Source organism: Antechinus flavipes, chromosome 4 (genome assembly GCF_016432865.1).
Source record: "Antechinus flavipes isolate AdamAnt ecotype Samford, QLD, Australia chromosome 4, AdamAnt_v2, whole genome shotgun sequence".
NCBI lineage: Eukaryota > Metazoa > Chordata > Mammalia > Dasyuromorphia > Dasyuridae > Antechinus > Antechinus flavipes.
The window spans coordinates 39,681,317-39,707,518 of record NC_067401.1 but is presented as its reverse complement, the minus strand read 5'-3'; the positions used below and the strand labels follow the sequence as shown (position 1 = coordinate 39,707,518).

General features: G+C 36.6%; 2 protein-coding genes across 5 annotated transcripts in view; one reads left to right on the top strand and one right to left on the bottom strand.

Moving 5' to 3' along the window:
- ARNT (aryl hydrocarbon receptor nuclear translocator) overlaps positions 1–10,405 on the bottom strand; it is a 53,401-nt gene extending 42,996 nt beyond the window's left edge. For all 4 annotated transcript variants that reach the window (XM_051992730.1, XM_051992731.1, XM_051992732.1 and 1 more), the window contains exon 1: positions 10,300–10,405. In XM_051992730.1, coding sequence (XP_051848690.1) covers positions 10,300–10,324 — 25 coding nt within the window. In that variant the 5' untranslated portion in view covers positions 10,325–10,405. The remainder of the gene's footprint in view (positions 1–10,299) is intronic.
- Positions 10,406–10,502: 97 nt separating this feature from the next.
- CTXND2 (cortexin domain containing 2) lies at positions 10,503–23,133 on the top strand. The gene is made up of 2 exons (XM_051992760.1): positions 10,503–10,601; positions 22,761–23,133. Exon 2 carries the CDS (start codon positions 22,823–22,825, stop codon positions 22,991–22,993), a length of 171 nt encoding a protein of 56 aa, XP_051848720.1. The 5' UTR covers positions 10,503–10,601; positions 22,761–22,822; the 3' UTR covers positions 22,994–23,133.
- The last annotated feature ends 3,069 nt before the right edge of the window (positions 23,134–26,202 follow it).

The window sequence follows — 26,202 nt, the reverse complement described above, 5'->3', positions numbered from 1 at the left end:
GGGTAAGATCTTTCTATAGATCTCTTGACCTTGAGTGCACACCAATGGAATATGTGCACTGTTCATTAGTGATCTCTTGATCCTGGTAATTGACTGGTACTCCCCCTCTGTCATCTCTCTGGTGATATCTTTTATGCCCCTTCTCTTAAACAGTATATCACTGATCCCATAACGAAGCCTATGAGTATCCACAATGCACCTCTCTGATATCCTTTTGAGTGACCTTCGATTTTAATTCCTTAGAACCTGTAGTATTCCATGACTTAAAGTCATATAGTAGCAGCCAAAGAAAGATACTGGTGTTAAAAAGATGAGTCTTTATACCTTAAGAGAGAAGCTTATGATTATTAATACTACTATAAAGTTTCCTAAAGACAGCCTAGTTTTTTTTCTCATTCTCCTGTTTAATTTGAGTTCCAGCTCATTGTCCATCCACAATGTCTCTCCAATATATATATAATGATGAACCAGATCTATGAGTTCTGTATCCAATTGCTCAAGTGCCACTACCAATAGGAAAGGTATCATGGAAGAGATGGATCATGAACTAGATTTTAGAGAAAGTAAAACTGTTAAAATATAATCAACTAAAAAAAATTTACATAACTTCATTTTGGGGACAAAACTTGGTGCTTAACCTAACTCCTCCTGATTATTTCCTTAAAAATAAATAAATAAGTAGAAATTGGCATCTAGGTATGTAGTTTCTGAACAAGTTATCTATAAGTGCCTTTTTTCTCTCTCATTCTTTACTTCTGAACTATAATTTTTTAAAAATATTTTAAACAGTCTTTTGTGTCTATCTTTGCACTGACAAATACCAAGTATCAGCGTTTGGTGAGCTTAGTCAGACCTGCCTAGATCAGTGTGGAAATTCCCTCTACCAATGGTGATCAGCAATTCACTTACAGTTCACTTAAGTCAAAGACAGAATTTGAACCCACGTTCATGGTTCCTGCTTCCTCCAAGGTGAGAGACCATACATGTAGCCTCTCATCAAAAGTAGAGGCTAATTTAATTTGAAGAGTCTTATCTGGAAGTTCTCTACCTCCTCATGCTGATGCATAAAGTGCAATTATGTGCATGGTAGGCTTTTTGAAATTACAATGAAAAATAAAAAAGATGACTAAATGTTCCATGAAATCTTATTTCTTGTTGCTTTGGCAACATGATAAAGCCAATTCCAGCAAATCTTTTATTTTCCACTCTAAGGAGAACTTGTGAGCCATCCTTCTATTTAGCTCCAACTTTCTTTTAATCTTCTGGTTTTATTTATATTGTGCTCAATTATATCCCTAAACTGAAAAATCTAGGTAAAATCATGGAGAAAATGCCTCCCCTTCATTTTGTATCATTTTAAATTAAGAATTCTGGATTTGGTCTCTGCCTGGCATTTGACATGCTATCTCCCCTCACATGTGGGAATTTAGTGGAAGATGAATAGGTAGAGTACTTCACCCTATTCAAAAAATCTGGCTCTCTGAATGCTAATTTTTAGAAGTAACCTCATGAAAAGAAGTTCATAAAATCAAAGAATCTCAGAAACAGAAAGACCCTCAGAAGTCCTCTGGTCCAATCTGCACAAGATTCATAGTCCTAATATCTATAGGCAGAAAATCAGATTTTTTTTCACAGGTCAGACTCAAAATAGCATCTTGGTTATTTCTTATTTATCGGCATGCCGCTTGGGTTTAAAAGGAAGCAAACAATAAATGGAATGCTAGAACTAAGGAACAGTCTGAAACCTTGATATCATCCATAACATTTCCCTTTCCCTGACTCACCCATATCCAATCAGTTACCCAAGTCTTCTGGATTCTACATCCATATATTTCCAATCATCTCCTCTCTACTCATAAGGCTACCGTGCAATAACAAGCCCTCAACACATCCGACCTGGCCCGTTTCAGGACTCTCCCCAAGTTGTCCCCTTGTTCCTTTACACAAATGCCAAAGTAATCTTCTCTAAAGCACAGATATAGCCATATACTTCTGTACTCAATGGCTTCAATAGCCTCTTATTGCTTTAAGGATAAAATACAAATTCCTCAGCCTGGCTTTTATGGCCCTCCAAAATCCGACTCCACCCTACTTTTCCAGACTTATTACCCACATTACTATCATTTATGCCTTCTAGTTCTAGCCAAACTGGACTGCTGGGTGTTCCTGACATTCCAGTTCCTGCCATCATGCATTTATACAAGCTGGGTAATATACCTGAAATGTACTCCCTCTTCATCCTGTCTCTATCTTTCATCAAGGTTCAATTCAGGTATCCCTTCCTCCATGAAGACTTCCCTCTATTTGTGTTCACCAGAGAACTCCTCCCCCAATGTAACGGCTTCAAGAGCAAGGACTGATTCAGTTTTTGTCTTTTTTAGCTATCTACAATACTTTAAATACGATACTTGTACACACATGAAATACACAGTTTTTTATTGCTTTTTGTTTTGTTAGAAGGGAGAAAAAGAAAGAGGTCCAATTGTGATGTTTTCCAGAAATGACTACAACATAAAACAAAAAGAAATCAATAAAACTAAACAGTATTGCCAATATTCCCCCAAAAAGTTAGTTGAATTGAAAAGTCAGCTGAACTGGAAATCTGTATTTTTAAACTATCTGCTTCTGGATAAGTTTTTTATGAGCATGAAAAGTATCTGATTCAAGGTCTACAAATCTAATTTCATGGAAAAACATGCAGATAAGACATCTTTGTCCATATATCCAGAATTTTTATCATAATTTAACTGCTGATATGGTATATGAAGATAATGGAATATTATTGTTCTATAAAAAATGATGAGCAAACTGATTTTAGAAAGACCTGGGAAGATTTACATGAACTGATGCTGTGTGAAACATTGAGGAAAAATGAGGAATACACTGTATATAATAATAACAGCAAGAATGTGCAATGATCAAGTATGAAATACTTTGTTTTTCTCAGTGATTCAAAGCAATCCCATAAAATGACAGAAAATGCCATCTGCATCCAGAAAAAGAACTAAGGAGACTGGATATAAATCAACATATTCTATGTTCACTTCTTTTTTCTGTTTTTTTTTTTTAATCTCTCCCATGGTTTTTGCCTTTTGCTCTGATTTTTCTCTCCCAACATAATTCATAAAACACTGTATATTAAAAAACTTTTAAATAAAGCAAAAAAAAGTTAAAATAAATTAATGACTTAATTATTATGTAATGTACTCTAAAAAGTTTTAGCTACTGAAAATATCAATGTTGAAATCTTTTCATTATTAACTGGCTCCACAAGACAGATATGCTGAAGAATGCTCTCCCAAGTAGGACAAAGAGCAAGATTATATATAGTGCACAAATTTTCATCCTTGCCATCACTGAGTAAACAAAAGTAACGGTTTAAAAAAAACAAAAACCTAAAATGAATGGAGTAATTTTAAGAGAACATACTTTCCTAAATATCACACTCTAAAACACAAAAGATTAACTTCCTTTTGTTTTCCCTCCAGTTTTTTATCTACAATAAAACCATAGCCTACTGCACAAAATAGGTCTCTGTTGATGCAAAACAGAACTGAGAGAGGAAAAATCCATCCCATATACAAACTAATTCACAAGGGCTGTCATAAATGCCAGAATCTAAATCAAATACCTGGCCTTCTTCCAATCAGTTTCTTTCCTCTTGTAATTTCTTCTGTAATACCATATCACAAAGCATTTATCCAACCAAGTGATTCACAATTTCTTTTCAATCCACAGACCACTAAAGAAGAATAAGACTTCATCAAACATCTATCCCCTATTTTCTAGTGCAAAATAAATAAAAATAAAAAACCTAGAATTAATGGGAAAATGATTAACTCACACCAGAGATACAAGTGTAGAGATTTCAAATATCTATACACAAGTATAGATTTTAGAAATATTATATTACTCAACTGACATGTATATAGCAGTTTAATATTTACAAAAGCACTTTACATACATTATTTCCTACGAACTAAGTACTATAAGTATTATCATTCACATTTTACAATAAGGAAAGTTAAGAGTCAAGGAGGTTTGCTAAATTGCCCATGCTTACAAAGCTATGTCAGAGACAAAATTCAAAACAAGGTCTCAACTTCAATCCAGAGCTTTTTCCACTACTCAATCATCAGATTATCTTCTAAAGACAATAAACAACATATCTCATTTTATAACCTCTTTTGTAGATACCCCATTACTTATTATCTCCCTCTCTCCCCACAACCTTTCCTATTATAGCAAAGAGCAATACCATCCCCCCAGTCTCTCAGGTTTGCAACATAGCAGCCATCCTGGACTCTTCACTATCTCTCACCCATTATATTCATGCTGCTGTTAACTCTTGTCTGTTTCACCTCTGTACCATCTCACCAATACCTCTCTCTTCTGACATTGCCACTCCTTTGGAGCAGAACCTCATTACCTGACACCTAGACTCCTGAAATAACCTGCAGGTGAGTCTGCCTGCCTCAAGACTCTCCCCATTCATATTCATCCTCTGTTCAGCCACTAAAGTGATTTTCTTACAGCCCAAGTCTAATCGTGTCAACACCCAACTCAATAAACTTTAGTGGTTCCCTATCACCTTCAGAAGCAAATATGAAACGCTCTAGCACTCAAAGCCCTTCATCACCTAGCCCCCTCCTACCTTTCCAGTCTTCTCACACTTTGCTTCCCAAAAGGTATTCTTTAATCCAGTGACACTAGCCTCCTGATGATTCCACAAAGAAAGTACTCCATCTCTCTCCACCCTGGGCATTTTTCTCTGGCTATTCCCTGGAAGTTCCTGGATCATTGTCATTCCTCTGTTTCAACTACTGATCTCTCTGGAGTCCTATAAGTCCCAACTAAAAAATCTTCCTTCTACAGGAAGTCTTTCACAACCTCTAAATTCCAGGTCCTTCTTTCTGTTAATTATATCTTATTTATCATGCAAATAGCTTCCTTTTATGTTTGTTGACATGTTGCTTCCCAAATTAGATCGTAAGCACTTTGAAGACAAGAATTGTTTTTATCCTTTTTTGTATACCTCAACAATTAGCACAGTATCTAGTGTACAGCAAAGCACTTTACAAATATTATTTCATTTGATCCTTACAACTCCAAGAGGTAAGTGCCTCACTTTAGAGTTATTGAAAATAGAGGCAAACAGAGTTCAAATGATTTGTCCAGAATCACACAGCTAGAAAGTGTTTGAATTCAGGCCCTCCTGAGTCCAAGTTCAGTACTCTGACCCCATACCTCTTAAGCATCCTCAAAAAAAAATGACATTTTTACTAAAATAGGTTAACAACATTACATCCCTGAAAGTATCGCAGCTTTTTCTGCTTTGTCTTTTTAGCATCATAGATTTGAAACTGAAAGGACCTTAGACATTAAGTGGCAAAGTGCCTACAATCTTCTCATTTCAAGGAATACAGGAATACAGGCTGACAAAGTTTCCTATAGCTGCTTCTAACTTGTTAGCTGGGTCATATCATTCAATATTTTAATTATAAATTATCTTATTCTGATTCTCCAAATAGGACTTTTCAGAACATGCAAGATTAATTTATTTTACTGTCTTTGAAAAACTTCTGTAGTTGAGCTGCAATCAGTATTATTAAGTAGAGAATTTTTAATGTGATTTGGAAATCATAGGTGGCTCCCAAGAGGTCCACACCAAACTCTCTCTTCTGGCATTCAATTCCACAAGTATTCATTGATTGCTGATTCCCTTTTCCTTTCTCAAGCAAACAATCCCTTGGTTTCCCCATTAAAAAATATTCTTACTTGACAACCAATTTGGTGTACTGAAGAATGACAGACAAGTTCAAAATCCAGCTGATCCTAGGCATGTGATCCCAGGCAAGTCACTTAGAAGTTTTCTTAGCCTCAGTTTCTTCATTTGTAAAATAAGAGGACCTGCCTCAAGATTGATGAAAGAATAATGCATATAAAGCACTTCTGCAAATCCTAAAGTGCTATTTAAATGTTAGCTATAATTATTTACTTTGCATTGAGTCACAAAGTGCTGAATTATAATTATATAAGTATCTATGATATTACTATTTTGAGGAGTTCAAGCTGAAATGAATAAAAGAAATAAATTTTTGCGGAAATTTACAGGGCATTACAAAAGTCTTACTGCAGTTTTAATATTTTAAAAGCTTGTGGGGACATGTACATGAAGCATGGAATACAGGATGGTCTAGGGGAAGCTGTTCCTGGAGTCAAGAGGAATTGGCTCAAGTTTCTGTCTATACATCCCTGTTGTACAACAATGAGAAAGTCACTTAACCTCTCAGTGCTCCTTAGCACCTCTCAAAAACTAAATTACACATCAGAATGGTCAGAACATGGGAAGTGCTACACTAATGAAATCATAAAGGTGAAGAAAAAAAGATGTACATAATGTGCATATCAACACACATATGTGCATACACATTCGGGTCATTTGTCCTTTTTTTAAATACTTCCTGTAGAAAGCTTTTGGTACTAATAACACCAAGAAATAATTATGTAATTATATATATTACATATTTTTAAAGACCAACAACTATTCCTATAAAAAACCCACAAAAATAAAATGCAATCAATCATTTATAAGAATTATTCATTTTTTCATCTTCTAAATTTCTTTTCTGAATTTACAGAGGAATTAAAGAACAAATAAATCTGCTCAAACAAATACTATAGTCTCTCCTTATAGGCTTGAGTTAATATTGATTAGTTCATTAAAATGTGAGCGTGATATACCGCAACATATTTAACATATATAGGACTGCTTGCCATCTAGGGGAGGGGGTGGAAGGAGGGAGGGGAAAAATCGGAACAGAAGCGAGTAAAAGGGATAATGTTGTAAAAAAAAAAAAAAAATTACCCTGGCATGGGTTCTGTCAATAAAAAGTTATTATAAAATAAAAAAATTTTTTAAAATGTGATCATGAATTTTACTGCTCTCTACATACATACCCCCTCATTCCCACACTGTTGAAAAATTCACTTCTGACAACTTGTTTGCCCAGATTACTGTTAAATAATAGCAAATGTTTTACAACTTGTTTAGCTAGTGTTATTTTAACTTTCCCAATGTAATCAGTTTAAAATCTTTATTTGTACCACAGTTCAAAGATGTCATTTTACTACAAGATAAGATTTACAGTAACAAGCATTTTGTCAGTATTGTTTCATCTCTCTGAATTTCCTGCAATATAATTTCTGGTAATATCTCTCAAACTGTCTCCCTCTCGCTCTCTGAAAAAAAGTTTTAGGTATAAGAACCATATAATGAACACTGAGGGGAGAGGAGGCAGGGACTGAGTATTTTTCTAATGTCCAGACATCCTTGTTCTAGAACAATGCAGAAAAACTAGTAAAAAATTCCCAATGACGGAAAAGAGATATTATCAAATTCTTGCTATTGTAAAACGATAATTTCCCCTTCTTTCCCCCACCTAGGGATTCATTTTAAATTTCCACCTACACTGGATAACTGAGGGAGACCCATATAAATACAAAAACCAACACAAGACAATCAATGCGTCTAACTGTCTTGCTTTCTTGAAATGCCTCTCCTTTAAAGAAAAAAGAAAAAAACTGACCAAAAAGCTAGAGTGGCAAATTTAAGCTACTGGGAAATGCTTAAGCAGTATTTTCAGTTTGAATCAAAAAGTCACCAAGAAAAAGCAACTCCTTTCAAATCCTTTTTACCTCTTCTTGGGGTTTCAGCTCTATTTGGTGCCAAGATGAAAAATGTGAAGAATCTTTTTTATGAAAATCCCATCAAAATTCTAGAGAAGGGTCATTTCTTCTCTTCATCTCCAGGCAAAATAACATTTAGAATTATAGAATTACTAAACTTTAAAAGTGAAAAGGAATTTTAAAATTTTTTCTAGTTCATCTATTTTAAAATTATTTAAAAATATTTTTTAAAATAATCTAAACTAAGTCATTTTAAAAGAATTTTCAAAAGAAAAAAGTGAGGAAAAAAAAACATTAAATCTCTCACCAGAGACAAACCAGTGATAAAATAAGAATTTTGTTAGTTTACTCTAGTAACAATATTATAATAGTAATGGCTAACATTCATGTAGTTATTACCGCAAAGTACTTCATATATTATCTCATTTAATCCTCAGAACAACTCTGTGAAAAAGATACTACATTTTCCCTGTTTTACAAAGAAGGAAAATGAGGCAAACAGATCTTAAGTGATTTGCCCAAATGTCTGAAGCAAGATTTGAACTCAGATGCCAAGTCTAAGACTTGATACCAAATATCAACAAATATAGCAAATTCTTTCTATATCCGTATTATATCTCTTCATACATCCTGAAGTGATTTTTTGAAAAGAAACCCCCAACTAGATTACCCAACAAGTAAACAAAAATCTGAAGGACAGCAAACTAACCTAGTTCTAAGATTTGAATCTAAGCTTTTGAAAACATAATTCTGAATTACAATCCATATTTCCTAATTAGGTGTACACACACACACACACACACACACACACACACACACTACAGTACCTACAGACATGAGAAGTCTCTTAAAAGACAAACTCCAAGTTTAAAAGTCGAGTGCAGACGAGTCTCCTAACCACCTATTCTTTTATAAAATTTAAATACACCTATTCCTGTATAAAGTTTAAACATATAGAGTGTCCCAAAGGGCTTAGTGAAGTTTGGGAAAACTTTCATAGTTTAAAATAACTTCAACCGTACCAAGATTTTTGAATACCCTAGAGAGAAAGTATGAGGGCAAATATTACACATACATTAACTATATATACAAATGTATAAAATACAGGCTGTTATATATTTATATTTATTACATACTATATATACACACTACTATATACACATATAGCGCATATATATACTATCCATGTGCTTGTATGTCACATGCATAGACTATAGTAAATAACATATACATATATTATAAATACTATACTACATTCACATGTATACCATGTAAATACTATGCTTATATATCATAAACATGTGTGTACTCATATATACACTATGTATAGACTACCTATAGCTTATAAATGTGTTAATTTATATTATAATACTACATATGATATATATGTATATAAAATATTTATACATTATGTATGTATGTGCTAAAATACACTCTACTACAGGAGGCAGCTAGGCGGCTCAATGGATAGGATACAGACCCTAGAAGCAGGAAGACCAAAGACACTAATTAGCTGCATGGCAAAATGGCTTAATCTCTGTTTGCCTTACTCCACCACTTCTTTTTTTTTTTTTTTTATCTTTGTGAAGAAAATATCGGACAGTATAGTCCTTGTAGTCATGAAGAGTTGGATATAAGGACATACTATACGCACTATGTTATATACACGTATGTAGTATATGTAGTATAAGATACTATAATAATATATATGCAGACATATACACACAACACTACCTATATATTATGCTATATATATGTATATACACCTCATGCTATATGCACTTATTTACTACATATATGCTTGTGTGTAGCATGCATATACTATACATAACAATATACATACCTACACAATGCTACATATACATTATGCTATATATGTATCTGTGTGCATCCGCTATGCTGTATGTGTATAAATACTATGTACATGCTTGTTTATAGCATGTATTACTATACATAAATAATACATACCTACACAATGCTACATATTTACTATGCTTGTATATGCTGTAATATATACCTAAGTATATGTAATACCCATACGTAAAACATAATACACAAATACATGCAGAATGCTACAAATACACTGCTACATATACACTGTATAAATGCTTGTATGTAGCACATATATATGCCATACATAAAAATTGCTACATATATACAACGTATATGTTTGGACACACACAGGCTGGGAAGGCACAAAGCACCAGCTGAAGAGCAGTCCGGTGCGCTGAATTCCGCCCCCTCATTCCTCCGGACTTTCAGCCCCAGACAATTAGCACCCCGAACCTAATAGCCAAGCTCCTGGGAGCAGGCGCCCAGCTGGGGGACCGCGAGCCCCCTACGCAGACTCCGCAGGACCTAGTCGCTCCCCACCCCGATGCCGCCCCTCTGTCTCCTGCGTTTCCCTCCCTAGTCTCCAGCCCCCAGCCCCCGAATCCCAGGCTCCTTCCACTAGGGTTGCCGCCCCCGCCCCGCCAGCCTCTGAGCCCCCCAGATGCCGGCCCTTCAGGCCCGGGGCCTCCCCTTCTCCCCCCGCCCCAATCCTGCCTGTCTGTCCCCCTCTTTCTGCCCTTCCCCCTCCTCCTCCCGTCCGGTCTGCAGGCTCCTCACCAGGGTTTGCAGCGGTCGCCGCCATGGCCCCCGCGGCCGCGCCCCCCAGCGGGAGGAAGAGGAGTCGTCGCTGCCGCCGCCACCGTGGCCGCCGCCGCCGCGAGACCGGGCGGGGCGGGGGCGGGGAAGGGAAAGTCACTGCCCGGAGCCGCCGCCGCAGCCACCACCGAGCACCACCGCGGAGCCCAAGATGGCGGGCGCCCGGACCCTCCCTGACAGGGGAGGTGCCTTGGCTCCCGGGAGGAGAGGCCTAATGCGAGCCTGGCCTCCTCGGCAGGAAGCCGACCAATAGGCAAGTCTAGGTAGGACCCAGGGCCAGTGGAGGTCGAAGCGCCAGCTCGTCAACTGGCAGCCGGGCTGGGGAAACCATCTCCGGAGCTCCCGGTGGTCCCGCCCTCCTGGGCGGCTCCGGGCAGGGTCATGGGTCGGGTGACGTTATCCAGTCTGCCTATATAAGGACCTGTCTGGGAGCGAGTCAGTCTGAGGAGGAGGTGACAGCTAAGGAACCTCTCTTTGCTGGTGCTCTGTGGTTTGGGAGAAGAGGGGGGCTGGTCTTTTAAACGCTCATAAACTTTCTGTTGAGTTTGCCCGAAACTCCACGTTCATTTTCCACCTAAGCACTCATTAAGTGCCTCTAACGAGCAAGGCCACTGAGCTAAACGCAGGGCATGGAAATAACCCGATCCAAACCGATCAGCATCTGTGAAGCGTCTACACTGGGGCAAGCGCTGCGAAATGAGAGGAACGGCAAAGAAAGACCTGCGGGTCTAATGGGGGAGTTAGCGTGCGAACAACCCAAGTGCAAACAGGATCCACAAAGAGTAGATTGAGGGGGTCTCAGAGAAGGCGCCAGCTTTAAGGGAGACCGAGAAAGCTTCTTGCAGAAGGAGGCAAAGTCACACCGTTTGACCCTTCAATAGACTTGGTGGCTGCCAGAGGAAAAATAGTCGTAGGGGAGTGGACAGTCCATTCCAATAGAAGTAGCTAAAAAATGCAATTGGCTGCCCCATGAGGAAGCAGGAGGGCCAGGGATGGAGTTCATACAGTAGCTGTGTGGACATGTCAGATGTGAGGGCGTCTTCTGCGCTTACTCCGTTAGGAAAAGATGCTTTTCGGCTGTTCTATCCTCATGGCTGAAATACACTTTGTCCTTACTCTTAGAATTCCTAGCTTCCTTCAAAGCCCAGATGTCACTTCTTGAACAAGACCTTTATGGATTTACTTGGTTTAAGTGCTCTATCTTTCCTCAAATTAGCATGGAATATTGGTTTATATTCTGTATTCTCTTCTACTTCCACTACCCTCAACAACATGCACAGTTAGAATGAAAGTGACTTTTGTCTTTATATTCCTAAAGCCTAGGATTGGGACTCTTTCTTTCTTTCCTTTTTTCTTTATTTCCTCCCTTCCTTCCTTCCTTTCTTTTTCCCCGCTTTTTTCACTTGAATCATATTCTTTGTGCCAATAAAGGCAATAAATTTCTACAATTCTAGTCCAATCTAATTAAATTGCTACTATATGTAAGGCCCTTTATATGCTATATGTAAAGTATATACATTACTATATGTAATGATAACATTAGAAGAAGACAGAAGCACTAAAATTTGGTACCAGCAGGGAGGGCCTTGTGATACCAGGTTATCAATTATGCTGGATACTTTTCTGGATCCTCAGAAAAGCCCTTGAAGTGGTTTTCTTGCCTATAAAATGAAAGGATAGTATTAGACACACAGTGGACAGTATATAAATGCCTATTCTCTTCCTTCCCTTTCCCCTCCTAAATGATATCTAATGTATTTTCCAGCTCCAAATCTATGATTATCTTATGATCCAGCCATGGACAAATTCATAAAGTAGAGGAACTGATAGGCAAAATTAAGGAATAGAGTGACTAAAAAGTTATCTTAAAACCAACTGCAGAGGTCATCAAATGCTCAGCTAAGAAACTACAGATTCCCAGGCAGAGGAAGATCTTTGGGCAGAGTAGTTATAAGGCAGGATGTGTAAAAATAGGCAAATTATTTTGGCATCAATGTGAAGTATATAGGAGAACCAGGTAGATGGCTCTATCTACCAATATCTCAGCTCCTGAACTAGATTTCTCTCTCCACTCAGTGGAGAGAAAAGTAATTACAAGAAATGTTTCTGGAAGTAGAATCAATAAGATTCATTTGTGAGTATGAGGAAGATTTGGGAATATTCACAGATGAGTGAGGCTTAGGGTCTATGTGACAGAAAGGATGGCAGTACCATCAAGTAAGTGGGGAGGAGAGAGGCAGGTTAGTGGAGAAAATGACTATTACAGCTTTGGACATGTTTCTGCCTATAAAGCCTGAATGAATTGTATCTTTAAAGGTATGAGCGTGAAACTCTATGAGAGTAGAAGATACTATTTGCTTGCAGTACAAGTACCATAAACACTTGTATAGTCTCAAAAAATGACTTTAGATCTGTTTCTCCTCTTCACTACCTGACAAGCTAGGTATACTTCTCTGCCCTCATGCATTCTAGCTGGAGCTACTGAAGCTTTAGAGGCAGGATTCCAGGCCAAATAATGTGACCAGAATAGCAAGGAAGATCTGAAAAGCCTAGGGCAGGAACACAAAGGGGTAGAATGGGGATGGAACTTGGAACTTAGTGAGGAGGCACAGGGGATGGCATTTGGAACTTAGTACAATCATGCTATGCAGTAATTGAGTTAAGCTGTATGTTTTTCCCTGCTATATCTTTGTAGTCAATATTCCTTTGTAAAAGTTAATCTGACTATAAAGTAGTTACATGGAACTGGGGTCCAGAGCCCCCCAAAAAATTGATTGAATATAATTGGTGAGGGTTAAAACCTTCAGTGGGTAAAACTAGATATCCCCAGTCCCTCTTAATAGCAGCAAGGACCCTAGGGAAGACATAAAATATAACATTTTACATTCAGACAGAGAGTGATCATTGTTACATAGATAATATATAGAGAGAAGGGGCATGTACATTAATAGCCAGCACAATTTTATTGTATTATATATAATTTATTCAAAATACCTTATCTAAAAATATATTAATAAGTCATATAAAATATAGCATATTACATCATATTATAATGCATTTATTGTACACTATATAAAGTACATAATATGTAATATGCTATATAAAATGCATGGTATTATATAATTTATTTTTTCTGTTGTTCATTCAGTTCAATCATGTCTACTCCTCATGATCCCATTTGAGGTTTTCTTCTCAAAAGATATGGAGTGGTTTATTTCCTTCTCCAGCTCATTTGATGGATAAGGAAACAGGCAAAGTAGGTTCAATGATTTGCCCAGGTTCATACAGCTAGTAAGTGTTTGAGGCAGATTAAAAGTCAGGAAGATGTTATGAATAGTATTTAACATATTACATAACATACATATAAGAGATGTCCACCTTAACATAGCCAATGCAATTCTATTACCTTATAATATGTATAATATATAAAATGCATGAATAGATACAAAAATTTATTTATAGCATAATTTATTTATATTTGTATAATTAGTCTATATTCCACATTTTTTATTATATAAAATGTTATATTACCTATATCATCATTATATATTTTATATTATAGAATGTATGTATAAGAAATATTCACCTTAATAGATATTACTATATTCTATTGCATTATATAACATGTATATAACTAAGTACCTAACATGCATATTATAATATATTATGCATTTTTAAATATGTTGTGAGTTGACTGGTTTTAATATATGTTATATAATATGCTATATTATACTGTGTATTGAGCTATATTACAATAACATATTATGTTAAATTATATATAATATGTAATTAAGTTCATCATCATTTATATATACATTATATAATATAACATAATACATATGGACTATTAGAGTACACGTGGATAGGAAGACAGACAGACAGACAGATAAATGAATGGATGGATGTAATATAGTACCTGATAATTTATGGTGAGTTTTCCTACAGGGAGCCTCACAGGGATAACCCCGTAGTACATTATCACATGTGATATTATTATTATGTATAACATATACTATTTGTGCATATTAGGTACATTTGTGTTTATGTGTGTGTGTGTGTATCAAGCCTCTCTATACATATTTATATCTACAAATATATATATATTCTAATCATACTATTAAGGTGTAAATTTCCTATGATGATATAGTTTTAAATGAACTCATGTGTACATTGAAGAGAGTGAGTAATTATACTAACATTTATATAATACTTTAAGAGTTGCAAATAAGTTTTCATGGATTATTTCATTTATAACACCTCATCTAGCCAGTGGAGATTCACTTTAAAAGGAACCTCTGTTGAGGGAGGGGGTTTAAGGTAGGGATTGATGAAGGATCATGCTAGATGAAGAAGGTGTAAGCTGAAATACATTGATGTTAGTTTGTTTGGATTTATTTAACCATTTTGATTTAAAAGACTGTATATATGAGTATCATTCTCTTTAGGCTTACTTCCCCAGCTCCCACTTGCATTGACAGTTAGGGTCACTAGAGAATAAATGACTACTAGTACTCAGAGCTCATCAGGTAAATCCTTGAGGGACTAAGTTTTTGTAGTACTATGAACCCCATCAGTGAGTTCCTCATTGATTATCAGCCAGTAATGCTTATTTATTTATGTGTTTTACAAAAGGAATTTACTTTAGGGAATGGTACTAACAGTTGTGATAAAACCTTCTCTTCAAACCATGGGTACACTTTTCCCTTATACTCACAAGGTTTCTGGGAAAAGCAGGCTAAAAGTTAAAGTACAAAAGCAATGAGTCACACACCACACACATATTTATGTATATGTGTGTATGTATGTATATATAGTTTATCTCATAGTTCCTAGAATTCTTTTTCTCCTTTTAGCATCCTTATGAAGCATTCTCTAGAAAAGTAGTTTCTGTCCTTGACTATTTTTCCATATCTGTCTTCAGGCATTTCCTCTGTCATAGACCACTATAATTCTATTTTTTCTGTCATAAGTTACTGTTAACTTTGCTACCAACTGTGATCACTAGTTGGACTTATTGTGACTGTCTCTGATGGATCTCCCAAATCCATATAGTCACCTAGGTGGTAAACTGCTGAAATGTACAATTCCAAACCAGTTTGAAATTTAATAGCTTGCCCAGAGATTTATCTGATTCTTTTAACCAAACACAAGATATTTCTTGTGTAAGATACCAACTCTGTCCAATGATCAAAGTACCTTGTTCCTTTTAAAATCATTAAGGACTTGTTTACATTCTTGGTGGATTGATTGTTTCAGTCCAGATATTTGAGACTTTGTGATTAAATTAATTAGAATGGACTGAAAACTCATACCCTTATACAATCATATCTTTGTTTAGAAAAAAAACTTTAATATAAAAACAGTAGGGATTTGACAAGAGAGGCATTTCCTCAGAGTATCGGATAGAGGTATCTTGATGGCTCAGTGGACAGATGTCACTGCATGGACTTTCAGGAAGTCATACAAGAATCTGAATTCAAATACAGCCTCAGATACTTAGTACAATTTTTGTATCTATTCATTTGTGTATATATTGAATATCCCTAGTGGAATGCAAATTTCTTGACAGCAGGGTCTGTTTTGTTCTTTACCTTTGGTTTCCCAATGCCAAAATATAATGCGTTGTATATAGTAGGCATTTAATAAATACATTTTGAATTTAAGTAACTTGAAAACTATCTTTCAAACAAATACAATGAAGCACATTTGATTTCTGAAGTTCAGATAGCCTAAATTGGCCTGAGTAAAGAGAAGGAAAATATAAAGTTGTTCTTGTATTGTTTTAGAACAAGGCTCTTAACTTGATGTCCATGAACCCCATTTAAAAAAATCCTTGGAAAGACTTCAGAGGGACTGGAAATTTGGATGGGAAAAATTGTATCTGTTTAATTATAATTTTAACATAATGCATTATAATAGTATGTATTTTATTTTGTTCGTTTAAAAACTTTATTCTGAAAAGAGCCCAGAGATTTCACCAGACAACTATATGGGGCCACAATATTAAAAAAAAAAAAAAAAAAAAAAAAGAATTAAGAATCCCTTCTTTAGAACAAATGACTGGGCTGTACTACTTTCTACCACAACTATTGGTCAACAATAGATTAACCTTGGTTTCCCCAGCCTGGGTAAAGTTGTGGAAATACTCCCTCAATGACCTGGCTTCTTATTTAATCAATTGGGATCATTTTCTCACTCATTATAGAGTGTCTGAAACTTGAAGCTGTTTTAGTTGAACTATTCATGAAGTACCTGGTTGCTTAATGTAGGGGGTGGAGATGAAGAGAACAACCTATCATACCACTACCACTACTACTTTAGCAATATGGGGTGAATAGAGAGCAAAGTTCACAAGCTGTTAAAGGAATGCACAAGATGTTAAAGGGATGTTAAAGGGATGTAGGTGAAGTCTGCCCCATCAACAGCCAAATTCAACCTTGACATCCAAGGCTTCCAAAGGTAAAAAACTATTGCTATTCTATCTATTACGAAAAGACCTTTCAGAAATACTGTAATTATGACTAATTCTGTGGGATTCAATATATGATACCTTTATTTTAGGCTCTATATTATGAAGGTCATTAAGACTTTCCCAGAACTTCTTCCCAGACTTCTTCCCAGAAGTCATTAAAATACAAAGAGAGATCCATCATGTCTTAGAATGGTTTGATATATGGGAAGATGGCCTAGAGATATGATCACCAAAGAGTTCTGCCAACTGGAGTAAGATGTGATTAATGGGTTGTATTGTATGATGTCTTACAGTTACAGCAGGTAACACATATACTTTTTCTTGAACTTCCCAACCTATGATACAAAAGTATAATGGAAATAGTCTTATAGCCATTAAAAATGTGGAAATTCAAATTCAGAAAGTTGTGTCTTGCTTCAGTAAAGTGGCAGAGTCCAAACCCTAATCCAAGACTTCTTTGGTGTACCATTTTTTCTAATATACTATATCCTATCTTTTCTAAAAATGATAGCATGATTTTTTTGTACTGACAAGGAATTGGAAATTGAGGGAATGCCCATCAACTGGGAAATGGCTAACTAAATTGTGGCATATGAATGTAATGGAATACTATTTTGTTATAAGAAATGATGAGCAAGCAGATTTCGAAAAGACTTAATGAACTAATGCTGAATGAAGAAAGCAGAAGCAAGAGAATGTTGTATGCAATAACAGCAACATTATATGATGATCAGCTGTGATAGACTTAGCTCTTAGCTCAGAAATGCATTGATCCAAGATAGTTCCAGTATACCATTCATATCCAGAAAAAGAACTATGGAGTATGCCAATTGTAGCATACTATTTTCTTTTTTTTTTTTTTTATGGTTTCTCTCTTCTGATTTTTCTTTTACCACATGACTAATATGGAAATATATTTAAGATGATTGTATGTGTATAACCTATGTCATATTATTTGTGCTGTCTTGAGAAGAGGAATGAAGAAAAGAAGGGGGGAAAATCTGGAACTCAAAATCTTACAAAAATGAATGTTGAAAACTGTTTTTACATATAATTGGAAAAACTATTAAGAATTTCAAAATAATAAAATTTAAATTAAAAAAATTATTGTAGCATAAACTAGACTAAGGATGATACTTGAAGATATCTTCTTTCTCAGTGCCAATCCTACTAGAAGGAAAGAGACTGGTGTATTGTTTTAGGAAAGAAGACAGATAAAAGAGGAAAGAAAAGCCAGTTGTTTCGGGAAGGGAACGTGGCAAAGTAGAGGAAAATGATCTGTCTAGGAAATGATAAGAGGAGTATAAAACTTCCTTGCATTTCAAAAATACTACTACTCTCTACCCCCAAAACAGGCTGAATACTAAGCATATGAATACAAAATTTTCTCCCTGACCCCAATTTTTTTGACTCATATCCTAAGGAATACTGTATTTTATTTTAATAGAATAAATAACAAAGAACCTTACAAATCATTGTAATAAGAAATTCCATCCTGATACATTTACCATGCATCATATTTTTAAAAGGTGGCATACAAGTCTGTTCTTCAAAAGGCAGAAAAGAGCCTTCAGGAAAGGGACCTGTATGTGCCAAAATGTTTGTGGCAGCCCTGTTTGTAGTGGCTAGAAACTGGAAAATGAATGGATGCCCATCAATTGGAGAATGGCTGGGTAAATTGTGGTATATGAATGTTATGGAATATTATTGTTCTGTAAGAAATGACCAGCAGGATGAATACAGAGAGGACTGGTGAGACTTACATGAACTGATGCTGAGTGAAATGAGCAGAATCAGGAGATCATTATACACTTCGACAACGATATTGTATGAGGACATATTTTGATGGAAGTGGATTTCTTTGACAAAGAGACCTAACTGAGTTTCAATTGATAAATGACGGACAAAAGCAGCTACACCCAAAGAAAGAACACTGGGAAACGAATGTGAACTATCTGCATTTTAGTTTTTCTTCCCAGGTTATTTATACCTTCTGAATCCAATTCTCCCTATGCAACAAGAGAACTGTTCGGTTCTGCAAACATATATTGTATCTAGGATATACTGCAACATATCCAACATATAAAGGACTGCTTGCGATCTAGGGGAGGGGGTGGAGGGAGGGAGGGGAAAAAAAATCGGAACAAAAATGAGTGCAAGGGATAATGTTGTAAAAAAAAAATTACCCTGGCATGGATTCTGTCAATATAAAGTAATTATTAAATAAAAATTAAAAAGAAAAAAAAAAAAAAGAAAAAAAAAAGAGCCTTCAAATCAGAAAGTGTGACTGAAGGATAAAGGATGGGTGGTAGCTAACCTTGAATGGTATGGTTAGAGAGTGGACCTTGGAACAAGGAAGACCTGTGATTTAAGTCCTCCTTTAATGAAGACTTTATGAGTCTGGGCCTAAAGTAAGTCACTCACCTCTCTTGCTTTAGACAACTTAATAAAACCCTAAGTTGCAGAAAATATGCCCACTTACATTGGTAGAGAAAGTTCCTTCCCAAGACCTCCCTACAGTAATTAAATCACAGGGTTCCTATCTATATCCCACTTTAATTTTCAAAAGAATTTATTTTGATTTTGAAAAAAATATATTCACAGAATGATGTGAATTGACTCTGAGTTTTCATATGGACATAAATGAAAAGTTTTTTAGACATTCTTTTCCCTCAAGTACCTTTTGAATCTAACCAGACTTTACATGTATAAAACTGTGAATAATAGAATATGTAATCACAGGATTATAAAGCTGAAAGAGCCTTTAGAGACCTCCTACTTTTACAAATGAAACTTAAATGACTTGAGAAAAGTGATGCCAAGATATGTGGTACAGACAGGAAATCAGGGGAGAGAATTAATTGGATCAGTATGTTTAGAGAAGACTTCATGGAGGAGTACTTTAAACTATACACTTGATCCTCGCAACAACTCTGGACACGAGACAAGGCTGGTGCTATACTCATTTTGCAAATGTAAAGAAAGGTGTTTCTCTCCACAGGAACGCGTGTTTTACATGGGCAATAAGAAGCAAAAGGCTGATAATTGTCAGACCAAGCCAATGCATGTACTCTTATGGTAGGGCAGAACCAGTGCTTCCAGTGCCTCCTTGAGGGATAGGGTTGGAATGGCTTCTCAAAGTAAAATCTGTGTAAATCACCAGATGGTGCTCTAAGCTCAAATTGTTCCAGCTCCCTCCCTTTATGCAGGTATATACTTTATCCCCTTGATGCTTCATAATGTGCTTTCAGTAAACTTATTTCAATTCAGAGGGATCCATGTTCCTGACCAACAACCAGCAGGGGGGAATCTGGTTATATTCTGCCTTCCAGTAAATCTGACCCCAGCATCTCATTCCCCACCTTCATTTGTCACTCCCAGTCCTGTCAAGGCAACATCGCATCTTTATTATGGTGACAAGAAAGAATATCAATAAGGAGACTTCGTAGTCTCCTGAGCTCCTCCTGAATGTAGGACAGTTGATATATTGGATGGGAACTCATGGAAGATACCATGTCAGCTTTATGATCCAGACTTCTCTAGTGTGATGACTAAGTCTGACTTAAGTTTTTTTCAAGAGCTTATCTAAGGCCCTTTCTGATCTTTTTTGCACACAAACAGATGTGACTTAACTGTGTCCTCCACATCCCAATGTCTCAGCAAAGAAGTTCAGACCTCATTTGGTAAACAATGGGATTCATTGAAGGGCTTTGAACATTGGGATGGCATGATTGAATTTGGAAAATGAATTTAGCTATAGAAAGTTGGATCAAATAGAGATTGGGAGACAGGAATATATAAATTAAGAAGCTGGTAAGAACAATTAGAATTTAAGATGACAGGAAAAAATAATGATGAATGTTGGAGGGGATGCGGGAAAACTGGGACACTAATGCATTGTTGGTGGAGTTGTGAACGAATCCAACCATTCTGGAGAGCAATCTGGAATTATGCCCAAAAAATTATCAAATTGTGCATACCCTTTGATCCAGCAGTGTTTCTATTGGGCTTATATCCCAAAGAAATATTAAAGAAGGGAAAGGGACCTGTATGTGCCAAAATGTTTGTAGCAGCCCTGTTTGTAGTGGCCAGAAACTGGAAAATGAATGGATGCCCATCAATTGGAGAATGGCTGGGTAAATTGTGGTATATGAATGTTATGGAATATTATTGTTCTGTAAGAAATGACCAGCAGGATGAATACAGAGAGGACTGGCGAGACTTACATGAACTGATGCTAAGTGAAATGAGCAGAACCAGGAGATCATTATACACTTCGACAACGATATTGTATGAGGACATATTTTGATGGAAGTGGATTTCTTTGACACAGAGACCTGAGTTTCAATTGATAAATGACGGACAAAAGCAGCTACACCCAAAGAAAGAACACTGGGAAACGAATGTGAACTATCTGCATTTTTGTTTTTCTTCCCGGGTTATTTATACCTTCTGAATCCAATTCTCCCTATACAACAAGAGAACTGTTCGGTTCTGCAAACATATATTGTATCTAGGATATACTGCAACATATCCAACATATAAAGGACTGCTTGCCATCTAGGGGAGGGGGTGGAGGGAGGGAGGGGAAAAAAAATCGGAACAGAAACGAGTGTCAATATAAAGTAATTATTAAATAAAAAATTAAAAAAAAAAAGAACAATTAGAATTGTAGTGGTGGCACTGGGAATGGAAATAAAGAGACAGATACAAGAAAAATAGGAACAAAATCTCCAGGATTTAGCCATTAATTGGCTAAATTGAATTGATTAATTGACTATTGTGGATAAGGTACCAAAAAATCACTAAGAAGTTTTGCCTGCAGAATAATCGTACCAACACAAAAAACAAACCAAAAAAATCCTAACCTCATGAATTTCTATAGTATACTAGAAGAATGAATATAGTGTGTAACCAAATATGTAAATACAAGTTAATAAAAGGAAGGAGACAGCAGTAGCAATTGAGAACTAAGGAAATGTACAATAAAACAAAATAAAATACTTAAGATTATTAAATTTGCAAAAGATATAGCAATAAACTCTTTTTAACCCTGTGTAAACCCAATTTAGTAAATTTTGTTCTTTTGCTCCATTTTGTTGTTCTCTCTGCTCTGTTCTATCTTTACTCAATAATTATATATAAGATTGGTTCTTCTTTTAGATAAAGCCAATTTCTTCACTATTAGAGACTATCTCTGCCTAATTTGTGTGCATTCTAAGTGGTTTTTAATAGGTTTACTCATTTTAATCCCAGACCTCTCTCTCTTCTCTTTCTCTGCTCTGTTTCTGTATTTCTGATCGTCTCTTCTTCACTTGCAAATTCTATCAAATTCCTATATACTTGGGTTGGAACTCCATTTGTCCTGAGGAAGCTGACGATCCAGTCAACTTTATAATCTTAAAATATTGTGAAACATTAAATATACAATAATAATACTAACCATTTCCAGGAACAGTAAGAGAGGGATATTTTCATAATAGAGAATGAGTTTGGCACAAGTTGGGATGAGGATAGATAAAAATGCCCTTTCATTTTTCATTTAGTTTGCTACAATGTCATGTATAGAGTAGGTCTTTAATAAACGCCTGTGGAATGGAGAATAAATCTTCACCTTATGGGGCAGGGGTCCTCAAACTTTTTAAATAGGGGGCCAGTTCACTATCCCTCAGACTGTTGGAGGGCCGGACTATAGTAAAAACAAAAACTTTGTTTTGTGGGCCTTTAAATAAAGAAACATCATAACCCTGGGTGAGGGGGATAATCGTCCTCAGCTGCCGCATCTGGCCCGTGGGCCCGGGCCGTAGTTTGAGGACTCCTGTTATGGGGCTTCTCCAACCTTTGTTCCCCTTCCCTTAGTTTTTGTACAATAATAACAGTAGCAACAATAACTGTAAACAAAACTATCCCTAAAGATCTACCTTCATGTTTCATCCTTGTTTCTCCCAAGGAATACTGTTACTGTACAGAGGGATCTGAAAAGGCAGTCATAGCAGTAGGAGAAACATCTGCATGGAGGATACAAGCTTGATCTCCAACATCGATGTGGATAAAGGGTTTGCCATTGGTTTTGTTGTTCTTTTGTGCCTGTTCCTGATTGTGATGACAGTTCGATGTGCCAAGCTAGTAATAGATCCTTTTAAGGCAATCCCCACATCCACTTGGCAGGAGGAAGACATCTAATCAGCCACAGGTCCAAGGAAGTTTGCCATCTTTGGGATGCAGCTGGGACACGTAATACTACATATTATAGGCTGGGGGATTCAATGCATCTGCTGTCAATTTTATAAAGAATGATGATATTAAACTTCCTTGTTTTTCAACGTTCTCATTCCTGCTATCCAGGGTACAACCTGGAATAGCAATTCTGGATTTATAGGGACAGTATCCAATTTCTCTGAAAATCTTTTTAGCTCATTTTGTTCCCATTCTGGATTCTCTTGGTAACCTTAGAATTTGGCTCTCTTTGTTCCTACCCTGGATGTCCCCCAGGAACATCCATATACATTGTGTCTAGATCTCTCTTCCTGGGACTTATGAACCCCAAGTCCTGAACTGTCACAAAACAAGGTCAGTCCTGAGGACTACCCAAAACATGGCTTTAGCATATATTGCCCCCAACTGGAGTTTATTCTATGGATTGAAATAAAGGCTTTTATCTTTATCATACTTGATAAAAGTAGTTGTTATCCTGAGCACTTCTACAGGAATTAGCTAACCTTTATCCTCATTTGTGGAGACTGGACATTAACTATATGAGGAAACCTTAAAACTGGAGTAAACTCAAAGGAGTTCATATAAATAAGTGCAAAAAAGACATGAGATCTCACAGTAGTTCAGAAACAATATAATTTTCCTTCTACTCTGGAGGTCCTAATTTACCACAGAATTCTATATAACTTATTACCAAACTTGTAATTCTACCCTTGTGATTTGGATTCCCCTTGGAAGGGAAACACATGTTACCCTTAGACAGACAACATCCTTCCTATGGGATCACATTGTCCAAATACCTTTTTGTAGTGACACATACAAAGTCAAAGTCCTTTGTTCTTTCACAGCATGACTTCTGGTCCTATGCCATTGTCTCAGCACTCAGAGCCAAGTGTTTGAGTCTCATCTCTCTTCAAGAGGCAAACTGATCATGAAAGTCCCCTTCTTTGAGTAGAAGATTGGATGATTGACTTACAAATTTGGGGTTACTCAAGACATTTTGTCCAAGAAAGTCTGCTGTCCAAGTCTGCTATCTCCCCTCTCTGGCTAAAAAGATAAATTTCAGACTCTAGTCATCAGCTGCAACTCCTCCCCATGGAAACTTGGACCCTCTCCTAGAGCCACACTAAACTCTGATAGGTAAGCTTTCATCTTATTTTGCCTGGATCTAAGTCTCTATCTCACATCCTGGCTGTTTCCAAAACACGCCCCTGCCCTTGTCTCTCTCCTTACAAGCTCATTAGTGTTTTGTTGCTTTTCCTCATTAGAATTTAAACTGTTGAGGGTAAGTACTATCTCATTTGTTTATATTTGTATCCTATTTATTTAGCACAGTGCCAGGCACAGAATAAGTGCTTGATAAATACCATTCCTCTATATCTAACTACCCTTCTTTCAATCTAGGAAATCTTTCTCTAACTAAAAGCCCAGGTTCCAGTAGTCTACCTTTCATGTTATGTTCAAGGCAAACCTCAACGCTGGCTCTAGGAAATTTTCACTAAGGAAATGCCCCTTCTCTGGCTGGTAAACAAGAGGTCAGGAACATCAGCCATGTACTTCTCCCTTGGATCATGTTGGCAAGCACACTTTTGTTCTTTCTTGTTTAAGAGGAAGACAGTCTTCAGGACCCAGAGATCAGATCCTGAAATACTGTGGTAAAGATAGAAATAAATGTCACTAACTTAAAACTGTTTCAGTGCCCAGCTGAGGTAAGCAACCCAATGGAAAGCTCCCAATGCCAGAGATAGGACTGTTGTTTTATTGAAAGAGTGAAAGGCAATTCTTTAACTAGAAGAACTCACCACTGATCCAACAAACTCAGAGTAGCAGAGAAGCCACATTGTCCAGCAGGAGAGTGGAAAAGTCTAGAACAAGAGGGACAGACCGTTGCCAGCCAATTTTGAAGTCCAGAGTTTTTAGCTGCCTCAAGTGTTTGTATTTCTCTACTCACATGTTTCATTACCAGATTCTCTAAGTGTACGCTCACTCCTATACACACTCTGTGCACACTGGTGGAAGGGTGACCAAGGTTGATGGACCATCATATTTTGCTATTCCTGTTCTTACCTTCTCCTGAGTAAATATTATGTGATGATTATTATTGCTTTTGCCTTCTCATTTAGCAAATATGTCATATTTAAGAGTTAATTTATCATTATGACTGATTATGGGGGCTCAGAATTACAGTGGTAATAGGAATGTATCTTCCCACATAACTAGCCTAGGATCCTGAGAGTGAATTTTGGCAATCATGGCCATGGCTGCCTCTCACTCTCCAGTAGGTGAAAACTCCCTTGAATTGCCAGCAAGAAGGCAGGAAGGGAGGGATAGAGAGACAGAGACAGAAAAACAGAAAAAAGGAGAAGGAAGATATAGGTACACTTTGAAAGCCATACCTATACCCATACTGCATGCATCAGTGGGTTATGTGCGGTACAGGACTACTTTAAGCATGCATATTTATATCTGATTCTGGGTAAGCTTTATTTCATCCCCATAGAAAATTCAAAACACAAAGGATTCATATCTAAGTCCCTACAAAGCCAATATGGCTCTCCTCTATCAGATATGGCTTCTTCATGACTTCTATGAAGTCTTCTATATTTATAAGTTCTCCCTGAAAGAGAAAGCACTTAAGGTTAAATAAAACATTGATTTCCTTCCCCTGGACTTGCACAATCCACACAATTCACAGTAGTAAAGGAAAAGGTCTGCATTTACTTTTCTATATAATGGCTTTATCCCAATGCTTCTCCACTTTGACTGTCTCCTTGTATGCTTTCTGTTTTAGCAGAATTACCACATGCCTTCCTGGTTCCTACCTCATTCTTTGTATGTAGAGGGTCTTCTATCTGCTCCATTAGCCCTGGACAATTTTTCCTTCATGTCTGTGCCTAATCTCTTTTTGTAGGCCAAATTCAGGCACAATGCTCACAATGCTCAGCTGCACCTCAATCATGATTCAATCATACTCAGTTGGTGTCAGTGAGACAGTAAAAACCCAGTAAAAATGCTTTATGTTCCATGAAGAAAATATCAGATTTCCCAAAATGGCATCAGTGAAAATATTTGTGTTGTATAGAAAGATAGTTTCAACAAAGGCCTTCAACAGTTTGATGCTGTTTGCCAGAAATGGGTGGCAGCATCCATTATTGGCCAAGTGCCCTGTCCCAAAGACC

Bases quoted from the DNA above. Each gene is read 5' to 3' on its own strand.
- CTXND2 (XM_051992760.1), top strand. From the start codon at position 22,823: ATGGAGGATACAAGCTTGATCTCCAACATCGATGTGGATAAAGGGTTT.